The following is a 19,050-nucleotide window of genomic DNA, read 5'->3' as shown; positions in this document are numbered from 1 at the left end:
AGTGACTGAACAAATAATATACAGGATTCAAAATGTAAATTTTGAACAAATTTGTCAGACATTAAAGTCTATAGCAGGTAGATGTGGTCCTTTATTCACTCCATCATACAATCAAAAGGGACAAATGTGATCAGAGACCACCCCATATGTAAAGTTTAGATCACATGCATGTTTTCTTCCTGAATGTAGTTTTATTTATTCATATTTGAACACACTTGATTATATATAGGCTACATATTTGGATCTCAGGTGAACATTTATACACATATGGCAAGGAAAGTGTTTGAGCTGAAACTTTTAACAATGAAGGGCCAATAAATAAGGCTTGCTGTCCAACAATATATTCAAATTTACATACAAAAACTAAGCGCCTAGACTGAACACATAATATGTGCTGTCACGGATCTGCAGGAGAGAGGACCCAGACGCAGAATGAGCAGTGATGTTTTATTGACAAGATTATAGACCGGGCACAACTAGGAGAGTGAGAGAGATGACACGATGGCAGGCAGGGAGGATGACCACTGGGACCCGTCCTGGGTGACAGTGGGCTTGAGGACTGTGGAGGAAGAGGCTGCACCAGGTGGGATGATGGTGAGAAAGACCAGGCAGGAACACAAGGAACCAGAGGCTTGGTGATCTCTCAGATGTAGCATCAGTCTTGCTGACAGACAGAGACTCACAGAAGAGGCTTGACCCTTGAGAACCAGACAGCTGCACCAGTCTTGCTGCCAGACAGTGAGAGTCAATGGCCAGGAAATCTCAGGATACAGGGCAGGTCAGGAACGCACACAAGACTCACAATGAACAAGACAAGACAAAATAATAAATGTAACAAGAGGCTAAATAAAACCTGATGCAAAACAGCTATGAAACAAAAGAAAACTCGAAATAAATGATTGAAATTTACATGGGAAGATGAAGATGAAAATCTTGAGTAGAAAACAAATCATAAGAGAAAAAACAAGACTGGGATCACAAGGGCAATTACTAACTAGAACAAGACTAGAGGGGAGAAATACCAACAAGGATAAACCAGAAACAAGATCAAATACACCACTGGAGCAAGGGCAAGTGTAACAGTCCTACTCGACCAGCTCCAAGCGGGATTCGAACTGGAGTCTTCAGCGTGGGAAGTAGGCGGTCTAACAAGGACGCTAAAGACAACAGCCAACCTCTTGAGGCCAGGGGAGTGAGGTTTACATAGCTCTTGGCCTATGCCTGTTACACTCTCCCCCCTAAACTTCACTCCAATCCAGGTCACAGCACCAAATGTAATGGGTCCATGACCCGTTCCAAGCGTGGGAGGCGCGCATGCTAACAAGAAAGCTAAAGACCACAGCTGCTAGAGATGGGTTGTTTTGAAACACTGCATCATGAAACTTCGAAGGTGTTTTTATGCATGTTTGGCCTGAGTTGTTGTTGCATTTACACTGTTCTGACCAGCAGGGGTCACCAGCGTGTGGTGTTTCGCTTCGAAACCATGAATAATTTTGCGGGGCAATTTCCTCAATTGATTCGTAGCTTTGAAAAGCTTTGTTTCTCCCAACACCAACAGCCGCTAGCGTTACACACACAGCTCTGGCCTATAGCAATTATTAACTGCAGACACAGGCAAGCAAACAGGAACACACCACCACAAGACACACAACAAACCCACAATGACATGAGAAAGGAGCACAATATAAAAAGGGAACCACTCATGAGGATTAGGTGAACACAATCAAGCAAATAAACACTAGGCAAGGATTAAACAAAGCGGCGTGGTAACGGCAAACAAGGAGACCTCACTGTTTTCACAAATTTGTGTTTTTGTAGTTTTCACAGAGACAATAACGGTATCGTTTTCAAACACTTGCACTTTGAAACCCATTTTCAAAAGATGAAAATCTTTTGCGTTTTCAGGAGTAAATGTCTTCATTGGATCCACTTCATTGTAACATTCAAAAAGGGATTATTTGAATAATTATGCTTTGGTAATATAAGCCAGATGGAACTATTTAGTGTGAGTTTCTATAAAACCATCATAAAAACGAACTACTGTATTGCAATCTTTGCATTGTAGACTTGTAGTGCAGTGACTGCTCAGATAAAACTCTTATAAAAACCCACAAACTTTCTCACCATAAATATAATGTATAGGTATATAGGTATATCTGATTAAACCATATATTGTACATTTATAGGAGGGCAATGCTATGAAAGACTGTACATCAACGTATCATAATCATATAATCATAAATCATTTGTTATTATCAGTCTGTGAAATATAATATAAAACGAGTAGAAACAATGCTGTGACATCTTTATCTGGGAGTATCAATGATCTGAGAATGACAGGAAGCTTTTACAGATAATAAGATGAATAACCTCACAGAATTTCATCACTTTTTATCCGACCCAATATAAAGGTCATTTCAGAAGAAATGAGGTCAGCTAAATTTTCACTGAACCCTTTCACATCTGTACATCAGTATCTGTTGCACACAGATACTGGCACAACTTTTTAATTGACTACTAAGTTAAGTGCTTAGATCTATCGAGCCATAGATTACAGAAGAGGTATTTTATATAGCCTTCATTGTCTGTATACTTCATTGTATCAATACTTGATGTAGTTCATTGATTATTCACCAGATCGATTCTTGAAAAGAATGTGACTTTTATTGGGTTACTGATAAGAGGTTTATGTGAGGGAACATTATATTAACATGCTTTTTAAAAGTACAATTTAAATTCATTTTTAAGTGTAAATTTTTTGATCACCAAATCTGCTTTTGTTGTAAAGTGTCTTTAGTCTAGAGCTGCCATCTGGTGGTCATGGCTGTGTAATACATAAAAAAGTAACCTTCCATTGAAATATACATGGTTATGCTCATTCATATGAAAACTGAAACTTCCTGAAATTACATTTAAATGTGTCAGGTGAGAATTGACATGGAGACATGAGGTGTTTGTCTTTTGTGAAGTGGATTTTCAGAAGCAGTCAAAAAGTGTTTCTGTGGCAGGTTCTGTGTCCTGTCCCTTTTCATTTTGTCTCTGCTGGCTTTAGGGATTTTTATGACTCTCTTTGGAAGGGAGGGCCTTCCAGTCATGTTTCGAGGTAACAAAGAAGGTATCACCTTGGATTTCTGTTTGGGTTTCCTCTGTGAATAGTCTGATTTTGCAACGGTTTGCTGTTGACCAGAGTTTTTGGAGTTTGCATATTCCGCCATTATCCCGACCACATTCAGACTGACAATGGCCTCTGATATCCCTGCCAAGTTTTGTGCTCTGCATCGGTACTCCCCTGCATCTCTATAGGATATTCCATTAAGACTGACCGCCGACCAACGGATTCCCACACGTGGAGACTCGTGTACATCTGCAGGTAACGGGTATAAAAGTGAAGTGATCATGTAATCAGATATTAAATCAAGTGAATTAAGATAACACTCACATAGGCTACATGACAGTTTACTAGATGATAAATTGGTAAAACATTTGCACCAGTGCTTTGAAGGGAAATATTTAAACATGAATGTTTAAAAACCAAGTGCACATAAACAGTTAATCATTTTAAAGGTCCAGTAAGCAAATTTCTGAGACTCACTGTTGATATTTGAAATCAACCCAAACAAACACACAACTCTCTTCATTGCTCTGCCCCCAAAATGCACTAACATGCAATGCAAAAGTGGATGTCTGTCTCTTTATCATAGCAGAAGAGAAGCAAAATCGAAGAGGGCGAACAAAAGTCAAGGAAGAACAAAAAATGGACATTATAGTACACAAAAGTAGGCTTATGTATAGAAGCAAGAGTTTGTTATAGTCACCAGCAGCAACTGTCCTGTTACCATAAATATAACATAACAACAACAGCATATCTTGGTTCTGAGAAACATAGCAAAACCAGTTACTCGGTATGGAGCAGAAACAACGCAACCTCGGCATCCGTTTTCAGGCCTTCCCGGTTAGGTCTCTCCAGCGCTAGAAAGCTTTTCTAATATTAATGCGGATCCAAAAGCTCTTGCCTGATCATAACCCTTCTTTTTCCAGTGATATTCCTCTGACCTCTTTTTTAATGTCTCTCAGCCATCTCCTTTACAGTCTTTCTTCAAATCTCCCACTTGCTCACTCTCTCTCCTGTCCCATCTGACAACTGCTGATTGACAAGTGTGTTGCGGCGCTCGGTCTGATCCGCTTTCAACAGCGTTTCTCAGAAATCGCTTACTGCACCATTAAGTGTGACAAAGTTCTAAAGGTAACTTACAGCCAGAAAGTTTTCTGGGCAATCTTTCGAAGTCAATGCTGCTTTGCATCTGCTTACAACAAGCTTAAAATAAAGGAGAATATAGTTCAAAACTCTGAGATCACCAACTTAATTACAGTAATTCACTAATTTAACATACATTTTTTTACAATAAGGTCTCATTTGTTAACATAAGGTAATGTATTAACTAACATGAACTAGCAACATATTTTACAGCATCTTTTAACCTTAAAAGTTCCTTTTATTTAAAAAGGTTCATGTTAACAGATACAACTTTTGATCTGACGTATTAGTAAATGCTGAGGTTAACTAAGATTAATAAATGCTGTAGAAGCATTAGTCATTGTTATTTCATGTTAACTAATCAAACCTTACTGTAATGTGTTACCAAATGTTCCATTAGATTCATATTTAATCAGCATAACAATCTAAGTAAAAAGTTCAACTGAAAAATTATGATTTTATTTTCACAATTTGTTCATTTTAAGTCCTAACTTTTCTGTTTTATATTGTTTAATTCTAAACCTTAAAATTAATTTATAAAAGTACAAATTTAACAAGAAAAAACATAAGCTATACTGGAGAAAGAGACACAACTGTTATTTTAGTATTATTTATTTATATACTATTACTTAATAGTATTTCAGATTAACTTTTTTTTTTTTTTACTTTTGTCATTTTTATTAGTTTTTTATATTTCTAATTAGCTTAACTTAATGGAAACATTTCTCATTTTTGTTCATTAATCTACTATTTAGATTTTAGTTACTCAGCTTTATTTCAATAAACATAAAACAATTATAAAAGTTTTATTGTTAGTCAACAATAACAACACGTGTGTATATAGAAAATATAGCACATGATTAGTGCACAAGAAGATACCTTGGTTATAAAGGTTGGGTCTGGCCGATTTTATCCACATAATTGTTGGAGTCGGGTGTCCTGTTGCATCACAGCGAAGTAGAACATTGCTACCCAGTAAAGCTGTGATCTTTGTGGCAGAGGTCACCGCGTAGGGCCTGCGGCAGCGAGTGAGCTCCACACTCTGAAAGGGAACTCCAGCGAGATCTGGCGGTTCACTACAGGTCAGGAACCGATCCAACAGGACCAGAGAGGATTCCGGGGCTTTACTAATGTCAAGCAAGGTGGAAAGCCTACAGTCACACACCCAGGGGTTGTCCTGAAGACCTGTGAGAGGAATGAAATGGGTGAGAGTGGGTGACGTGAACGTGATGACACATTTAATCTTCATAGGTATGCACTGATTACATAAACTGTTCTCTCCTGAAAGGGCTTTGGTTTCCACTGGAGGAACGCCGTGAGCCACCAAAAGGCTGAAAACTCTCAGATCGCACTTAGATATCACATATGTGTCTGTGTAGGCTACACCACTCAGGTTGGGTAAATATTTCATTGACATAAGACATTCATGACTTAATGTGGTTTCACTGACTTTGGCGGTGTCGATGTGTGTGTGGAACAGTTATTTTGGCTCACTGTACAGTAGTAGACAAACTTGAAACTGGTACCCTTTATTGTCCTAGTACCATATGCAGATCACTGATGTAGATTTAGTTATTATCAGTAATGTACAATGGCATTTTCATTTTTAGTTATGACCCTACAGATTAATTTATCTTTAGGGTCTTCATTTTAGTTATGACCCTACAGATTAACGAATGATCTAGTGTGGTGTCTCCTCTTTATGTTTCACCTAGAACCACTGAGCGCTGGCTTTGAGTGGCGTCACTGAGCGGCCAGAGAGCAGTCAGATCATTGGGCAGGGTGCTTAGCCTGTTGCTTGAGAGGTCCAGATAAGTCACATTGCCAAGGTAACGCGCAGCCAGGGGTGGGATTCGTGCCAGGCGGTTATTATGAAGTCCAAGTGTTCGGAGGCGGGGCACATCTCTGAGTCCCTCCCAGGGGAAGGTGGACAAAAGGTTCCCGTCCAATCGTAACTCATGAAGGGAAGACAGGTTTGTAAAACTCCTTGGATGTAGAACGGTAATGGAGTTGTATGTAAGCCACAAATAAAGCAGTTCTGGCATGGCAGAGAAAGCGCCTCTAAAGATCCTGGAAACAGAGGTGCGCTCTAGGCGGAATTTGACAGTGTCACATGGCAAATCAATTGGAATGGCAGTCAAGGCTGGGTTCTTACAGAGCACAGTTCTAGAAAAACACAAAACATAATATATAAATAGATATAGATATAAATATACATTACAGTTATTATATGTATATCGGCCTATGTGTGTGTGGTAAAAATATTTCCTATGTTGTGGGGATGAAATGTCCCCACAAGGATATTAAAATCTGAATATCCTTTGTTGTGGGGGCTGCAGCAACAACCTGTTCATACTCAGCACACCAACACTAAAAATTTGCATTTTAAATTGCTACAGGTTACAGCATTAGCCAGGCCAATTTATCATATCGCAATATAAGTTAAATTGATAAGATAAGATTAATTGGCCTTTATTTATAAAGTCTGTAAAAAATGTTTGGTGTTTATAGTATTGTGCATTTTGCTCTGTTTTAGTGTGAAGTCTTAAAACTTAACAGGAAATGTACTAGTAATTTTCTGTCAAGACATTATCTGTTTTTCTACGTATATTTTTTCTGACAGTGTATAGCCTACTACACATATTCCCTCTACAATTATGAATACACCTGTCTCCCTTACATTACTGGCACATTGCGAGAAACCTGTAACAAGACAACAACAGAGTGAAGGAGAGAGCGTGTGGATGGACGAATTCAGGATCAAAGACTTGACCAGGCAAAAAGATTACAGAAAAAACTATTTGACTGTACCTGAGTCCTTTTGAGTTGCTGCGATCATGGAGCACACAGGTGCACAGAGACGGGCATGATGGACTCTGCGCACAGACCACCAACGCCAAGCACAGAGTGAGGTCTGCATATAGAACTGGATGCATTGCTCTGAGACACATAAAGGATCTCAGGAGTGTGGCATTCCCAAACACTGTCGTAGATTAAGAAAAGTCTAAAAGGATTAGTTCAGATTACTCTGGGGCAGATCAACACCTATATAGTCAGTGAAGTAAAGAGAAACATGCTTTACAATAATAATAAATAAAATGGAAGATGCATTCAATTACATTTAAATAATGTGTTTTCTAATGGACAATATATAGGCTAATGCCGATATAGTGCAGGGTGACTGATATAATGTTTGCTAGCAAATTGGATATAGCCTACACAAAATTCCTTTAGTATTGCTAAGCAATTACTGTTCCATCTTGAATTTTTTCTCACGAATGTAATAATTTGGCCTGTAGCTGTGATGGCCACTTTTGAAAATAAAAGTTCATAAATCCTCAAAACATTTGCCAATTTTTGTTTCGGATCATTGGTTCGGAGCTTGTTTCAAACTCGCCAAGTCACAGGATTTTAGAAAACAAGTGTTCTACTTGAAGCAGTGCTGCGCAGACCGATCAGTGTATGACATAATAGTACAGCGAGAGTGATTAGAGCCTAGATGGCTCTGTATGCTTTCGAATCGCTCACACGTACTTTGATGTCTGTCTGCACAGCGCCGCTTCAAGTCGAACACACCTAAATAAGGGGTGAGGCTTTGTTGTCACTGAACATTGGCATATTTCAAAATTCCAATGGTCCACCTATAGAGAACACATGGACAAGTGTATTAAAGGAGAGGGATTTGTGATGGCTTCTAAATACCCAATGCCTTGCCTAACACAAAACAAGCACTTACACACAAAAAAAGAACACAATTCTTTACAGAACAGCTCAGAGCTGGGTTTCTCTTGTCATTCAAGAGAGGAATGGGAAATAGATAAACCTGTAGTGGAGCTGCGGAGGCGTGATTACAGAACGTTTTGAGCGGAGCTGGGTAGGTCTCTGTTGCTCCGCTCCACTCATACACTGAACTCCAGTCCGGTATTCGGTCTGCGTTGCTTGGTGAGGCCTGTGATGCTTTTGCTTCTTGTGAAACTATTTTAGTTGTTGGAGAAGAAATATTCGAACTAACTTGACAATGATGTGTGGTCAATAATTGTGGCTGCAATAAGGTGAAATAAATAAAGACACAATTTTGCAATGATGCACAAGGTGGTGTTGGAGTCCCTCCCTCTGATCTCAGATGACTGCAGCGGCAGAGACAGCAGCAGCTCTCTCTCTCTCCCTCTCTCTGACCGACAGCAGCAGAAGCATGGCGGCGGTGGAGACACGGGAGTGCGAGACGGAAGGCTGCTGCAGCGAAGCTAAGCTCCAGTGTCCCACCTGCATCAAACTCGGAATTCAAGGCTCATACTTTTGCTCTCAGGTGAAGCTCTGACACTTTGTTTTAAGAAACAAGCGAAGCTCTCGGGTTTTGTAGCGCATGTCACGCTGCCGGCCTACGGGACTGAGCTCAGCATTAGCTAGCTAGCTGTCTCACTGTACATCACAAACAGCCACTTTAACCCTTGCTTTGAGCTTTGGCGTTTGCATTAAAGTTGTGTGCATGGTGATTTTCAGGATGACATTAGTCTGAGATGTTAAACCCTTACACGGAGTGAAAATGTAAATTAGCGAGCTGTTTCTCTGCTCAACGTGCTTTAAATGACTTCAGCTCAGCGTGGCCCGCTTGCTGCTCAGTTGCTAAATCAATACACCAACCCTGTATTTATAAATCTCTAAAGTTAAATGACAACATGATGCATAAATCTGTGCAACCTATAAGGGAGTGTAGATTTAACCCTGACTCTCGTATGATTTGCTTTGCTGGGCAGTGGGCACTCCTATGTCTCAAATCCTAGTGAGCTGCAACATGGTCAAAATGCTGTCTAGGTTGGCAGCTCACTGGGTTTTAAGGCAAAAAGCCTATGCTCAAAAAATGCTGTACAAGTACACAGCTTATTACATTTTGACATATCTTTGTACACTAGCACATAAGGGGGCGTGATGACAGAATTTTAATTTCGTGTAATGAGCTCTCACTGTAATACTTAAATAGGGAGAAGTGCAGAGCTCTGTCATATATAGGATTATTTTCATCAGCTTTTCTTTCTAATTTTGCTAAAGTACATTATTCAACTCGCCTGTAACTAGTATATTAGTAGCTGTACGCAATGTTATAGTTCAGTAACATTATTATAATTTTTTTTTTTGCTTCATGTTTTTTTTCTTTTGATTTGATTAAAGACCCATGAAATTACATGATAAATGCAGTTTTCTGTGTTTATGTACTTCCTATTCAAAAAGGAAGCTAGACATGTGTACGCTATACATACATTACATTAGACATATTGTGATTTGCTATTTATTGCAAGCATCATTTTTGGACAATAATTTGGATATTTTGGTTATATTCATTGCAAGATCATTGCTCATAATCATAATATTTGATCCATTTACTGGAAGAGAATGTTACATTTTAAACGCTGTAATAGACACTACCATTCAAAAAATTTGGGGTAAGGTAAGATTTAAAAAACTTTTTTTTGAAAGAGGTCTCTTATGCTCACCAAGGCTGCATTTAGTTAATCAAAAATATAGTAATGTTGCAAAATATTACATTTGAAATTAACTTTTCTAATATTATATGTCCTAGCATCTAATGACTGCAACATATTCTGTACAGTCATTCATAAGAAAATGACTGTAACGTATTCTTATAGTATGTATACTCGTCTTCATTGTCACATGATTCTTCAGAAATTCGTACTGATTTGGTGCTCAAGAAATGTCTTATTATTGATGTTGAAAACCAATTTGTTGCTTAATATTTTTGTGAAAACCGTGATATAATTTTTCATGATTCTTTGATGAATAGAAAGTAAAAAAAAAAATATATATATATATATTTGTAACATAAATGTCATCACTGTCACTTTATATATATATATATATATATATATATATATATATATATATAATAAAACAAATTTGTTCTATATAAAGAAAGTACTTACTAAACCTAAACTACTTTAAAATGGTAGTGTAATTTTTACACTAGCAAATACATCAGCGTTAACAGAAACGTCATTTTTGAGGGGCTTTAAGAAGTGAAATTGTTTGAGTAATATTTTCTAATAAAGTTCTTGTATTTTTTCAGGAATGTTTCAAAGGCAGCTGGGCCACCCACAAACTGCTCCACAAAAAAGCAAGTATGTGTGTTTTATTCACTCGCTGTTGATGAGTGATGTTCAATTCTGCATTTGCATTTTGTATTCTCCGTTGTCCATACAAATCATGTCTTGCATAATGCTATCATTAATATCTGGTGTTTTTTATTTGTAGAGGAGGACAAAGTAAATGATGAGGGAAATAACTGTGTGGAGAAAGAAATCAACACAGACCCGTGGACTGGGTACAGATACACTGGTAAACTGCGACCCCACTATCCACTGGTAAGGACGCAGCACACTAGAGATGGACATGAGCACAGACATCATCATATGGCGCTTTTCCACTGCATGCTACGGCTCTCTTTTGGGGGTTTTCAATTGTTTTTGGTTGTTTTCAGACACCCATGCGGCTTGTTCCTAGCAACATCCAGAGACCAGACTATGCAGATCATCCTTTGGGTAAGATTGCAAAACCCTTCACACATACATTTGACCTCATTTAGTAAATTATGCTCCACAACACTCAAATTCACTTCTCTAACCTAGATTAGCTTTCTTGCCCTTTATTTGAGTCATTGCACTATTCCAACCGTCTGCCCTGTTTGATACGCCTTTATGAAGTTTCAACTTTTGACCCTTGCAATGGACCACTGATATACAAGCTTTCAAACTAATGGTCTCACTCTCCATCTCATCTGCAGAAGTGCTGTTTGATTTTTAAAGTGTTTGCTACAATAGTGCACCTCTTCTGACCACATTAAACCTCTGTTTATTGTATATACACATCTACTGTAGATGTGCAAGAGTAACCTCTGTTTACTGAAAACTAACTCTGTTTTTTGTTTGATATTTCATTGGTGTACCATCTGAATTATTAGGATTTGGAGTTTAATTAATTCGGTTAGGATTAGGAAATGAGAAAATGAGGCCAAATGCATAGTTAAAAAAAGTTATATTGTGAAATCTTAACTTTTTTTCTATTTGAATGTTTTCTATTTTCATATCATTTAAAATGTAATTTATTCCTGTGATGCAAAGCTGAGTTTTCAGCATTACTCCAGTCTTCGGTGTCATGATCCTTCAGAAATCATTCTAATATGCTGATTTGTTGCTCAAGAAACATTTGTTCAAATCAATGTTGAATACTAATGCATGTTTTTCAGGATTCTTTGTTGGACAGAAAGTTAAAAAGAACAGCATTTATTTGAGATAAAAAAATATTTTGTTACATTTTAAATTGCTGTTACTTTTATTAATTTAATTCTTTCTTTCTAAGGAAATGTTAATTTCTTAAAAAAGAAAAATAATCTTACAGACCCCAAACTTTTAAACGGTAGTGGGTTTTTAAAAATGATAGATTATCACTAATCTTCTAGTTGCTATGCTACATGAAGTTCTTTGAAAAGGTGTGTTTTTATTTATTTGCAGATTCCACTCTGATATTTTTATTCTATGCAATGAAACTCAGATGTGTTTAAAGGTGCAGTGTGTAATTTTTAGCGGCATCTAGTGGTGAGGTTGCGAATTGCAGCCAACAGAAGTTACGGTGGCCGACAGGAAAAGATGTCGTCGTCGCAGAGTAGCCAGTTAAGCAATGAGGTTTCTTTACAAAGATAAATTAAGAAATTGTTTACTTAATTATTCAGTAAACCGATATGTTAATGCGAATAATTGTTACTTGTTCATCATTGTGTCAGTGTTTTATTTGCTGACTTTAGCTAGTTTCTTTGCACGAAGAACAACATAGTGACGAAACACGCTATGTAGTAGTTTTGTCCGTTTAGGGCTATTGTAGAAACATATCAGCGCAAAATGGCTATTTCAATGTAAGGGTATCCACGGCGTATGTACATAGTAATGGCTCATTCGAAAAAATAACGGTTCATTATGTAAGGTCATTATACACCACTGAAAACCGTTATGTATATGATATTGTATTTCTGTCAACAGATCCTCCTAAATATTACGCAATGCACCTTTAAGTGTGACTTAAGTGTCCAAATACTTTTTGGGGTCCCTGTAAGTGATGTTCATGATGAAATTATTTTTCAAACAATGATAGATGGTACACGTCTTTATGAACGAATCATGATTTTTCTCCTAGTCTAGATGCATCTCTCATGAATCACTGTGTATTGTGAATAAATGCTCATTTGTCCCGCATTAACGGATGCTGCAGAGTCTTCCCGTAAGTAACCATTATGTTGGTGATTAGTTGGTATTAGGCTCCTATAGTTACAGCCTCTCATTCCTCTGTTATTTGCTCATCCTTGAGTCTCCTGCCCCCGGCTTTCAAACAGCAGAATAGTGATGTATTGAAAAAGCCTGAATGTCTTCAAAAGCATCTCCTGGTTAGGTCAGGAATGTGTGCACATTTTTAACAGTACTTCATTCAATTGCACTTCTTTGTGAGAGCGTGTGTGATGGTCCTGAAGTCACTCTATACACGTTACCATTTATTTCCGTGTATGTGTGTGTTTGGGGGTGGGCTGCTACAGTGTGTGTCTGAAGCTCTTCTCTTGCTCTCTGCAGCTGCAGAGGTTGGGTTGTTGGCAGGTACGAAGCCCCGCCGCTTCCCATGTGTGTCTAGCCAGTGCTGTCCTCTTGTTTTAATAGTATTACAGGGAGCGGTTGGCTCCGCAGTGGGTGTGTGTGAGTGTATTTTTGTGAGCGAGAGTGTGTCTGTGTAGTAGCATGGCTCTGTTTGTTTCTGCATGGCTGATATCGTCACTCAGCTGGGACTAGAGGTGGGCGATATGACCAAACGTTGTATTGCTTTTGCTGAGAATTCAATGAAATATGGTACATCTAAACTTGTTTGCGTTAATACTTTTTTTTTTAGACACATCCTGCTATCTCTTTTTTGCATTACTACTACATAAGGGCTTTTTACTGTTTATATAAAGGCTCTAGCATTTCGGATCCTCATATAATACATTGCCGACGATACAATCATTCGTTTCACTGTAAAGGTGAGAATGAAATGCTCTCTTCAATCTAATTGACACATTTTACATTTTTTCTCCCAAATGCTGAAACATACTGTTTATACTATGCTAGTGTTTCTGTGACTGTCCAAAGCATGTGAAAATGAGGCATGCGATTGGCTGTTTGTTGCTAAGCAGCATCTAGCCGTAACATTCTAGCATTATGTACACGTTTGGCACAGCAATGCTCCAGAGCAGGGTTTAATAAGCCCGGGTAAAACGCAACGCTAACCCCACTTATAAACGTTTTGTGAAACGTTTCTCTACCCGGGGTTAAAAAAAGTGATTAGAAAAGCAATAACCTGGGATTAAGTGCAGTGTGAAAAGCCCTATAGAGTGTCTTTGTCGCTATACTAAATCTCTATCTCTACCGCCACACGTTATATAGTCATACCGCCCAGCCCCAGCAGGAACTGTCTGTGATCACATCATTGCCAAACTGTCACGTCCTAGACCTCACTAGATCAGCGTGTGTGTGTGTGTGTGTGTGTGTGTGTGTGTGTGTGTGTGTGTGTGTGTGTGTGTGTGTGTGTGTGTGTGTGTGTGTGTTTGTCTCTAAGAAGTGGTTATGTTGTCTTCATTAGCTGACTGGAGACTGTGCTGTTGAGATTCTGTTGTGGTGAAGGTCAGTAGGCAGAGATAGTCAACATATATGAGTGATAGTAAGATGCTTTTGTGGGTAGATGGGTATCGTTGTATTTTACTGCTCACCAATTCACCAATTCCTCACGTCTTTCAGGAATGTCAGAGTCAGAGCAGACCATGAAAGGGACGTCTCAGATTAAGATCCTCGACGCTGAAGAGATTGAGGGCATGAGAGTTGTCTGCAAGGTAAATCAACATTATAACTCCACAAATAATAACTTTGCATGCAGAATAATCACTGTTAAATGTTACAGTTGAAGTTTTGGGTGTTGTTGTGAGAGTCAGGGATAAAGTACACAATAACAACCAAATATTAGAGAACAGGAGTCTGTATAGTTAATGAACTAGCTTTAGTTTTGTGTCGTACCTGAATGAATAGAATTACATTGTTAATGTGTGTAACATCTAAAATACAATTCGAGAAAGATTGCCCTATGTTCAAATCTTTATTCTGAGTGGCGTCCCATAAACTGATGTACAAATTATTTTTTCATGTTTCAATTGCCTGTCATGTAATGCAATGCACCAGTTTTAGCAAATCAGCTTGAAGGTTACCGAAATAAAAACAGGAATACTGATGTATAAACAAATGTAATAGATTTAATTAGGATGCATGGGATGAGACATTTTTCTGCCTCTATTTCACTTCTAATTGCTCGGCTGCTGTTTGTTCTGCCTTCGTTTTTTTTATTTAATTAGTCATTTGTGTGTAGGAGAACCTCAGAAAAACAAGATAAATTCACACATTTTATGCAAATCAGCTGAAAAATTGGCTAGTGTCGGCCTATCATGTCTATAATGAGCAGAAGAGATTTGAATTGTTGACTATAAAGACTCTTTCTTTCTTTAAAAACAACCATGAGTTGACCAAAGTGCTTTACATAGAATAAGAGAAAAACAAATTAATTAAATATAAAATTTTTTTTACAAAGCCTTATAATAGACCTATTTGACTTGTATTTTAGACTAACATTATATTGAAATAAATAGGATTTTAGCATAGATTTAAAAGAAAAGGTGCTGTTCGGATGGCTACTGGGAGCTTGTTCCAGAGTGTTGGACGAGCAATAGCAAATGCTCGATCACCTTCTTAAATATCCCGATCTGAGTGGTTGCGATGATTTATGCGGACGCACAACTCAGCAAGATAGACTGGTGCAAGATTATGTAATGATTTAAAAGTTAAAAGTAATGATGACCAAAGTTAAAATGCAACCACTGCAAGGAAATCAAGGTAGGGGTGATGTTCTGAAACTTACGCGTGCCAGTTTCCTCCTCCAGCTGGCTCGAGAAGTACTTGACATTGCTGCCATGATGGTGAAACCTGGAATGACAACAGAGGAGATCGACCATGCGGTGCATTTGGTAAAACTTCACAATCTTTTCTCTTTAAATATTACAAAGTAGTAGTCTGATCAATGCATAAAGTTTAAATACTCATTATCTAAGGGGAAATGTGAAATTGCTGGTGCCTTCATATGGAAATGTGTCTCCTTTATTTGTTCTGAAGCAGTGGTTCTTTACCTTTTTGACTCCAAAAAGTACACCTGGTCCTTTTGTTATAATAATAATAATGAATAAGCTCTAAAATATGTAAGTTTAGTATTGCACATATTTGTTTTAGTTTTTTAGCATTTTTATTTAGATTAACTTTTAGTATAATATAACTATAATTGGTGTTAATATAACTAAATTTAAATCATTTTAAGACATTTTGGGGTCCCTCTGGAAGTTTGCTGAGGCCCCCTAGTGGGCCCCGGACCCCTGACTGAGAACCACTGCTCTAAATGTCATGGTTCGTGCTGGACTACTTTTTGCTAGTTTCCTTCTAGAAAAAAAAGCATAATTTTGACAATTATTTGAAAATATTCTTAATGAATACATAGATTTAGTTTTTAAACTCTACTTTTGTTATGGTTTGAGTAGTGCTGTCTGTATATGGCTGTCTTGTGTTGTGTTAATGCTAATGGGGTGTCTCCATGTTTACTGGTTAAGGCGTGTATAGCGAGGAACTGCTACCCCTCTCCTCTGAACTACTACAACTTTCCCAAGTCCTGCTGCACCTCGGTCAATGAAGTCATTTGTCATGGGATACCTGACCGCCGTCTCCTTCTAGACGGGGACATACTGAACAGTATGTATCAGCATACATGTGTATATATAGTATATACATGCTTCTTACTTGCAATATTTCACAGATCTTATTTTTTCCCTCCTAGAATGCTGTTTTAAAAGAATATACACACACTCCCTCTAAATGTAAAATATATGACACATTTTAGTTAGTCCAGATGTCAGCTACACATTTACTAGGCATTATAGATCTGTGACTTTTTCTTTTTTTTTCACATTTTCACTTTTCTGTAAATGCATTGATAGTGTCCAGACTAATGTGTTTTCCTCCTGCTAAGTTTATGATCATGATCTTACACAGAACTACAGAAAACTACACACAGTGACACAAAATGATTTTTGCATTATGCATTCAAATCATTTTGTCACTGTGTGTAGTTTTCTGCAGTTCTGTGTAACATGCAGAAAAAACATTCAGACTTGAGTTGAATTGCACTTTATATTACATGCTCACTTGACCAATCATATGTTATTTTTTCCCCTGCAGTTGATATAACGGTTTACCACAATGGTTACCATGGAGATCTGAATGAAACTTTTTTTGTGGGTGAAGTAGATGAGGGAGCCAAGAGATTGGTTCAGACCACTTATGAATGCCTTATGCAAGCCATCGACTCTGGTGAGAATTAAACTACTTGCAAACAAGCACTAAACAATTCAACAGACCTCATGCTATGTGAATTAGACATTTTATTTGGACTAGGTGATGTGTTGTACAGTATGTTTGTCTGATGTGATGTACACTATGACCTTTAGAGGGCAGACTTGCACAGCCGGATGTCTGTGTTGTGATCTGAGGTGTTTTTTTGCTGTCTTGTCTAGTAAAGCCTGGTATTCGGTATCGTGAGCTAGGGAACATCATCCAGAAACATGCCCAGGCCAATGGTTTCTCTGTGGTACGGAGCTACTGTGGTCACGGCATTCACAAACTATTCCACACGGCACCAAACGTACCGCACTATGCCAGTGAGTAACATCTCGTCCAGTTTGACGCAGTCTGAATGATACAAACATTGCACACTGTGGTCTGATGAAATCTGCAGAGATTGCAAACACTCATAAAGCTTGTACTGTCCTTGTTTTATGTATTTCTACAGAGAATAAAGCAGTTGGAGTGATGAAGCCTGGACACGTGTTTACTATTGAGCCCATGATCTGCGAAGGTAAGAACAATGTTTAAAAAGTAAAGCTGTCAAAGTTAATATCATGGTTTTCACAAAAATAATGAGTAACTGTTTACAACATTGATAGTAATAAGAAATGTTTCTTGATCAGCAAATCGGAACATTAAAATGATTTCTGAAGGATAATGTGATACAATGGTTGTTGATAATTCAGCTTTGTCATCACATTAATTACATTGTAAAATATATTAAAAAGTTACTTTAAATTATAATAATATTTCACAATATTACTGTTTTTTTATGTTTTTTGTTCAAATGCGGCCTTGGTGAGCATATTGGACTTTTTAAAAAAAAAAAAATGTATAAACAAAACTTTTGAATAGTTGGGTATAACTTAAACTATTTCATTTTGTATACCTACAATATTCTTGTGTATCATGCAAGCAAATTGCTGAACCCATCAACTGCACAACTTTTTCTTTCCTTCTACTGTTAACTGTTAAAAACAATTAGACTCAGTGTGATTTAAATATTATAACCAATTGATTAGTAAAGAGTCTTTGCTCTGTGCAGGTGGTTGGCAAGATGAGACGTGGCCAGATGGTTGGACTGCAGTCACTCGTGACGGCAAACGCTCGGCCCAGTTTGAGCACACGCTCCTTGTGACGGAGACTGGCTGTGAGATCCTCACACGTCGCCTTGAGGATAATGGCCGTGCTCACTTCCTGTCCCAAATGTAGGATGGTAGGGTTATATCAGCCCTGTTGTGCAGTGAAGGATACAGCAGCTCTGCCCCATATCACCAATCAGCCAATCACATTGTGGTTCTCTGTTGGGCAGGAGATGATTGGCCAAGTGGCCGTATCAGTGGATTTGGGCAGGAGATGGAGATTTGGTAACTTTTGAATGCGTCACCTGGCAGTCACATTAATCAGCTTGGATCTGAGAAAATTTAAAGGCACTGGCCTTTAGCCTGGTTTCAGTGCCACCACACTCTGTCTACAAGGCAGAGGTATCTGCGTGAGTGGTTTTGCGTGTACGCACCTGTGTGTTTATGAGAGTGTGTCGGCTGTGTGAGGTTTGCTGTCTCAGTCTGCTTCAGTGTGTTTGTATGCCTTGGCTCGTTGCAGTGTACCGAGTCTGTTTTGTAAGCCATTGTTGAGGTTTGAGATGCAACGAGTGTATGTGATAAAACCCTGTGGAGTCTCTCCAAACCTTATCAAATCAAGATTGATATATAAAAACTCTTTACAGCTGAAAGAGTGCCTCATAATGTTATTGAACATTGTACAAATGTTTTTCATGAACTTCTACCAGCGTTGATAAGGTTCAATTAAATCAATCCAGTTTGAGTGAGAATGTCACCTAGGAAAACATTAGGTTAGGTACAATGGTGTAATTGTTTTGTGATGGGGAGAGGATGGCCTTTCTGAATGTCCTCTCACTGCAGTCATCCTTAGTCAATGACAAGATCATTTTGGTTTGTCTTTGGTTGTTTAATGCCACTTAAAGAGCAATGCGAAAGTCAAAAAAACAGTTGCAGGCCTCTTTGTCAGTTTGATGCATCTCATGGATTCAATTACAGTGTTTCAGTATTCAAGCTGGATTAAAGTATATTTTCTCCTTTATTTGGACTTGTTAGTTTTTTTAATGTACAACAAATGCCAAACTTCAAGCAAACGCAACAGAATGCAATTTCAACAATGACTTAAGAAAGCAGGTGAAAAGATAATTCAAGAAGTTCCTCTGTATTGAATTGTTGTTGCTTTTGGTGAAACAATTAAATTTCTTGCCATGCAGAACTGGAGTACAAG

General features: G+C 38.0%; 2 protein-coding genes across 6 annotated transcripts; one reads left to right on the top strand and one right to left on the bottom strand.

Moving 5' to 3' along the window:
• Positions 1 to 434: 434 nt before the first annotated feature.
• Positions 435 to 8,855, bottom strand: lrit3b (leucine-rich repeat, immunoglobulin-like and transmembrane domains 3b). 3 transcript variants are annotated; one of them, XM_079634901.1, is made up of 6 exons: positions 8,079 to 8,855; positions 7,067 to 7,238; positions 5,967 to 6,421; positions 5,135 to 5,440; positions 4,253 to 4,315; positions 435 to 3,364 (listed from the first exon to the last, which is right to left on the bottom strand). In XM_079634901.1, exons 2-6 carry the CDS (start codon positions 7,204 to 7,206, stop codon positions 2,922 to 2,924), a joined length of 1,407 nt encoding a protein of 468 aa, XP_079491027.1. In that variant the 5' UTR covers positions 7,207 to 7,238; positions 8,079 to 8,855; the 3' UTR covers positions 435 to 2,921. The 3 variants fall into 3 exon arrangements, with proteins under 3 accessions (XP_079491027.1, XP_079491028.1, XP_079491026.1); XM_079634902.1 differs by having other exon boundaries at positions 7,992 to 8,671; XM_079634900.1 differs by having other exon boundaries at positions 2,640 to 3,364; positions 7,067 to 7,195; positions 8,079 to 8,683.
• Positions 5,971 to 19,038, top strand: metap1 (methionyl aminopeptidase 1). 3 transcript variants are annotated; one of them, XM_079634918.1, is made up of 12 exons: positions 5,971 to 6,228; positions 8,348 to 8,561; positions 10,335 to 10,386; positions 10,520 to 10,629; positions 10,746 to 10,806; positions 14,074 to 14,165; positions 15,261 to 15,344; positions 15,975 to 16,113; positions 16,600 to 16,731; positions 16,935 to 17,078; positions 17,210 to 17,275; positions 17,810 to 19,038. In XM_079634918.1, the coding sequence occupies exons 2-12, from the start codon at positions 8,379 to 8,381 to the stop codon at positions 17,974 to 17,976; spliced, it is 1,230 nt and encodes a 409-aa protein (XP_079491044.1). In that variant the 5' UTR covers positions 5,971 to 6,228; positions 8,348 to 8,378; the 3' UTR covers positions 17,977 to 19,038. The 3 variants fall into 3 exon arrangements, with proteins under 3 accessions (XP_079491044.1, XP_079491043.1, XP_079491042.1); XM_079634917.1 differs by lacking the exon at positions 5,971 to 6,228 and adding an exon at positions 8,102 to 8,197; XM_079634916.1 differs by lacking the exon at positions 5,971 to 6,228 and adding an exon at positions 12,880 to 12,903 and having other exon boundaries at positions 8,430 to 8,561.
• The last annotated feature ends 12 nt before the right edge of the window (positions 19,039 to 19,050 follow it).

The sequence above is a fragment of the Phoxinus phoxinus genome (assembly GCF_949152265.1).
Source record: "Phoxinus phoxinus genome assembly, chromosome: 14".
Taxonomy (NCBI): Eukaryota; Metazoa; Chordata; class Actinopteri; order Cypriniformes; family Leuciscidae; genus Phoxinus; species Phoxinus phoxinus.
Note: the sequence above shows the minus strand (reverse complement) of the source record. Positions and strands in the feature narration are given on the sequence as shown.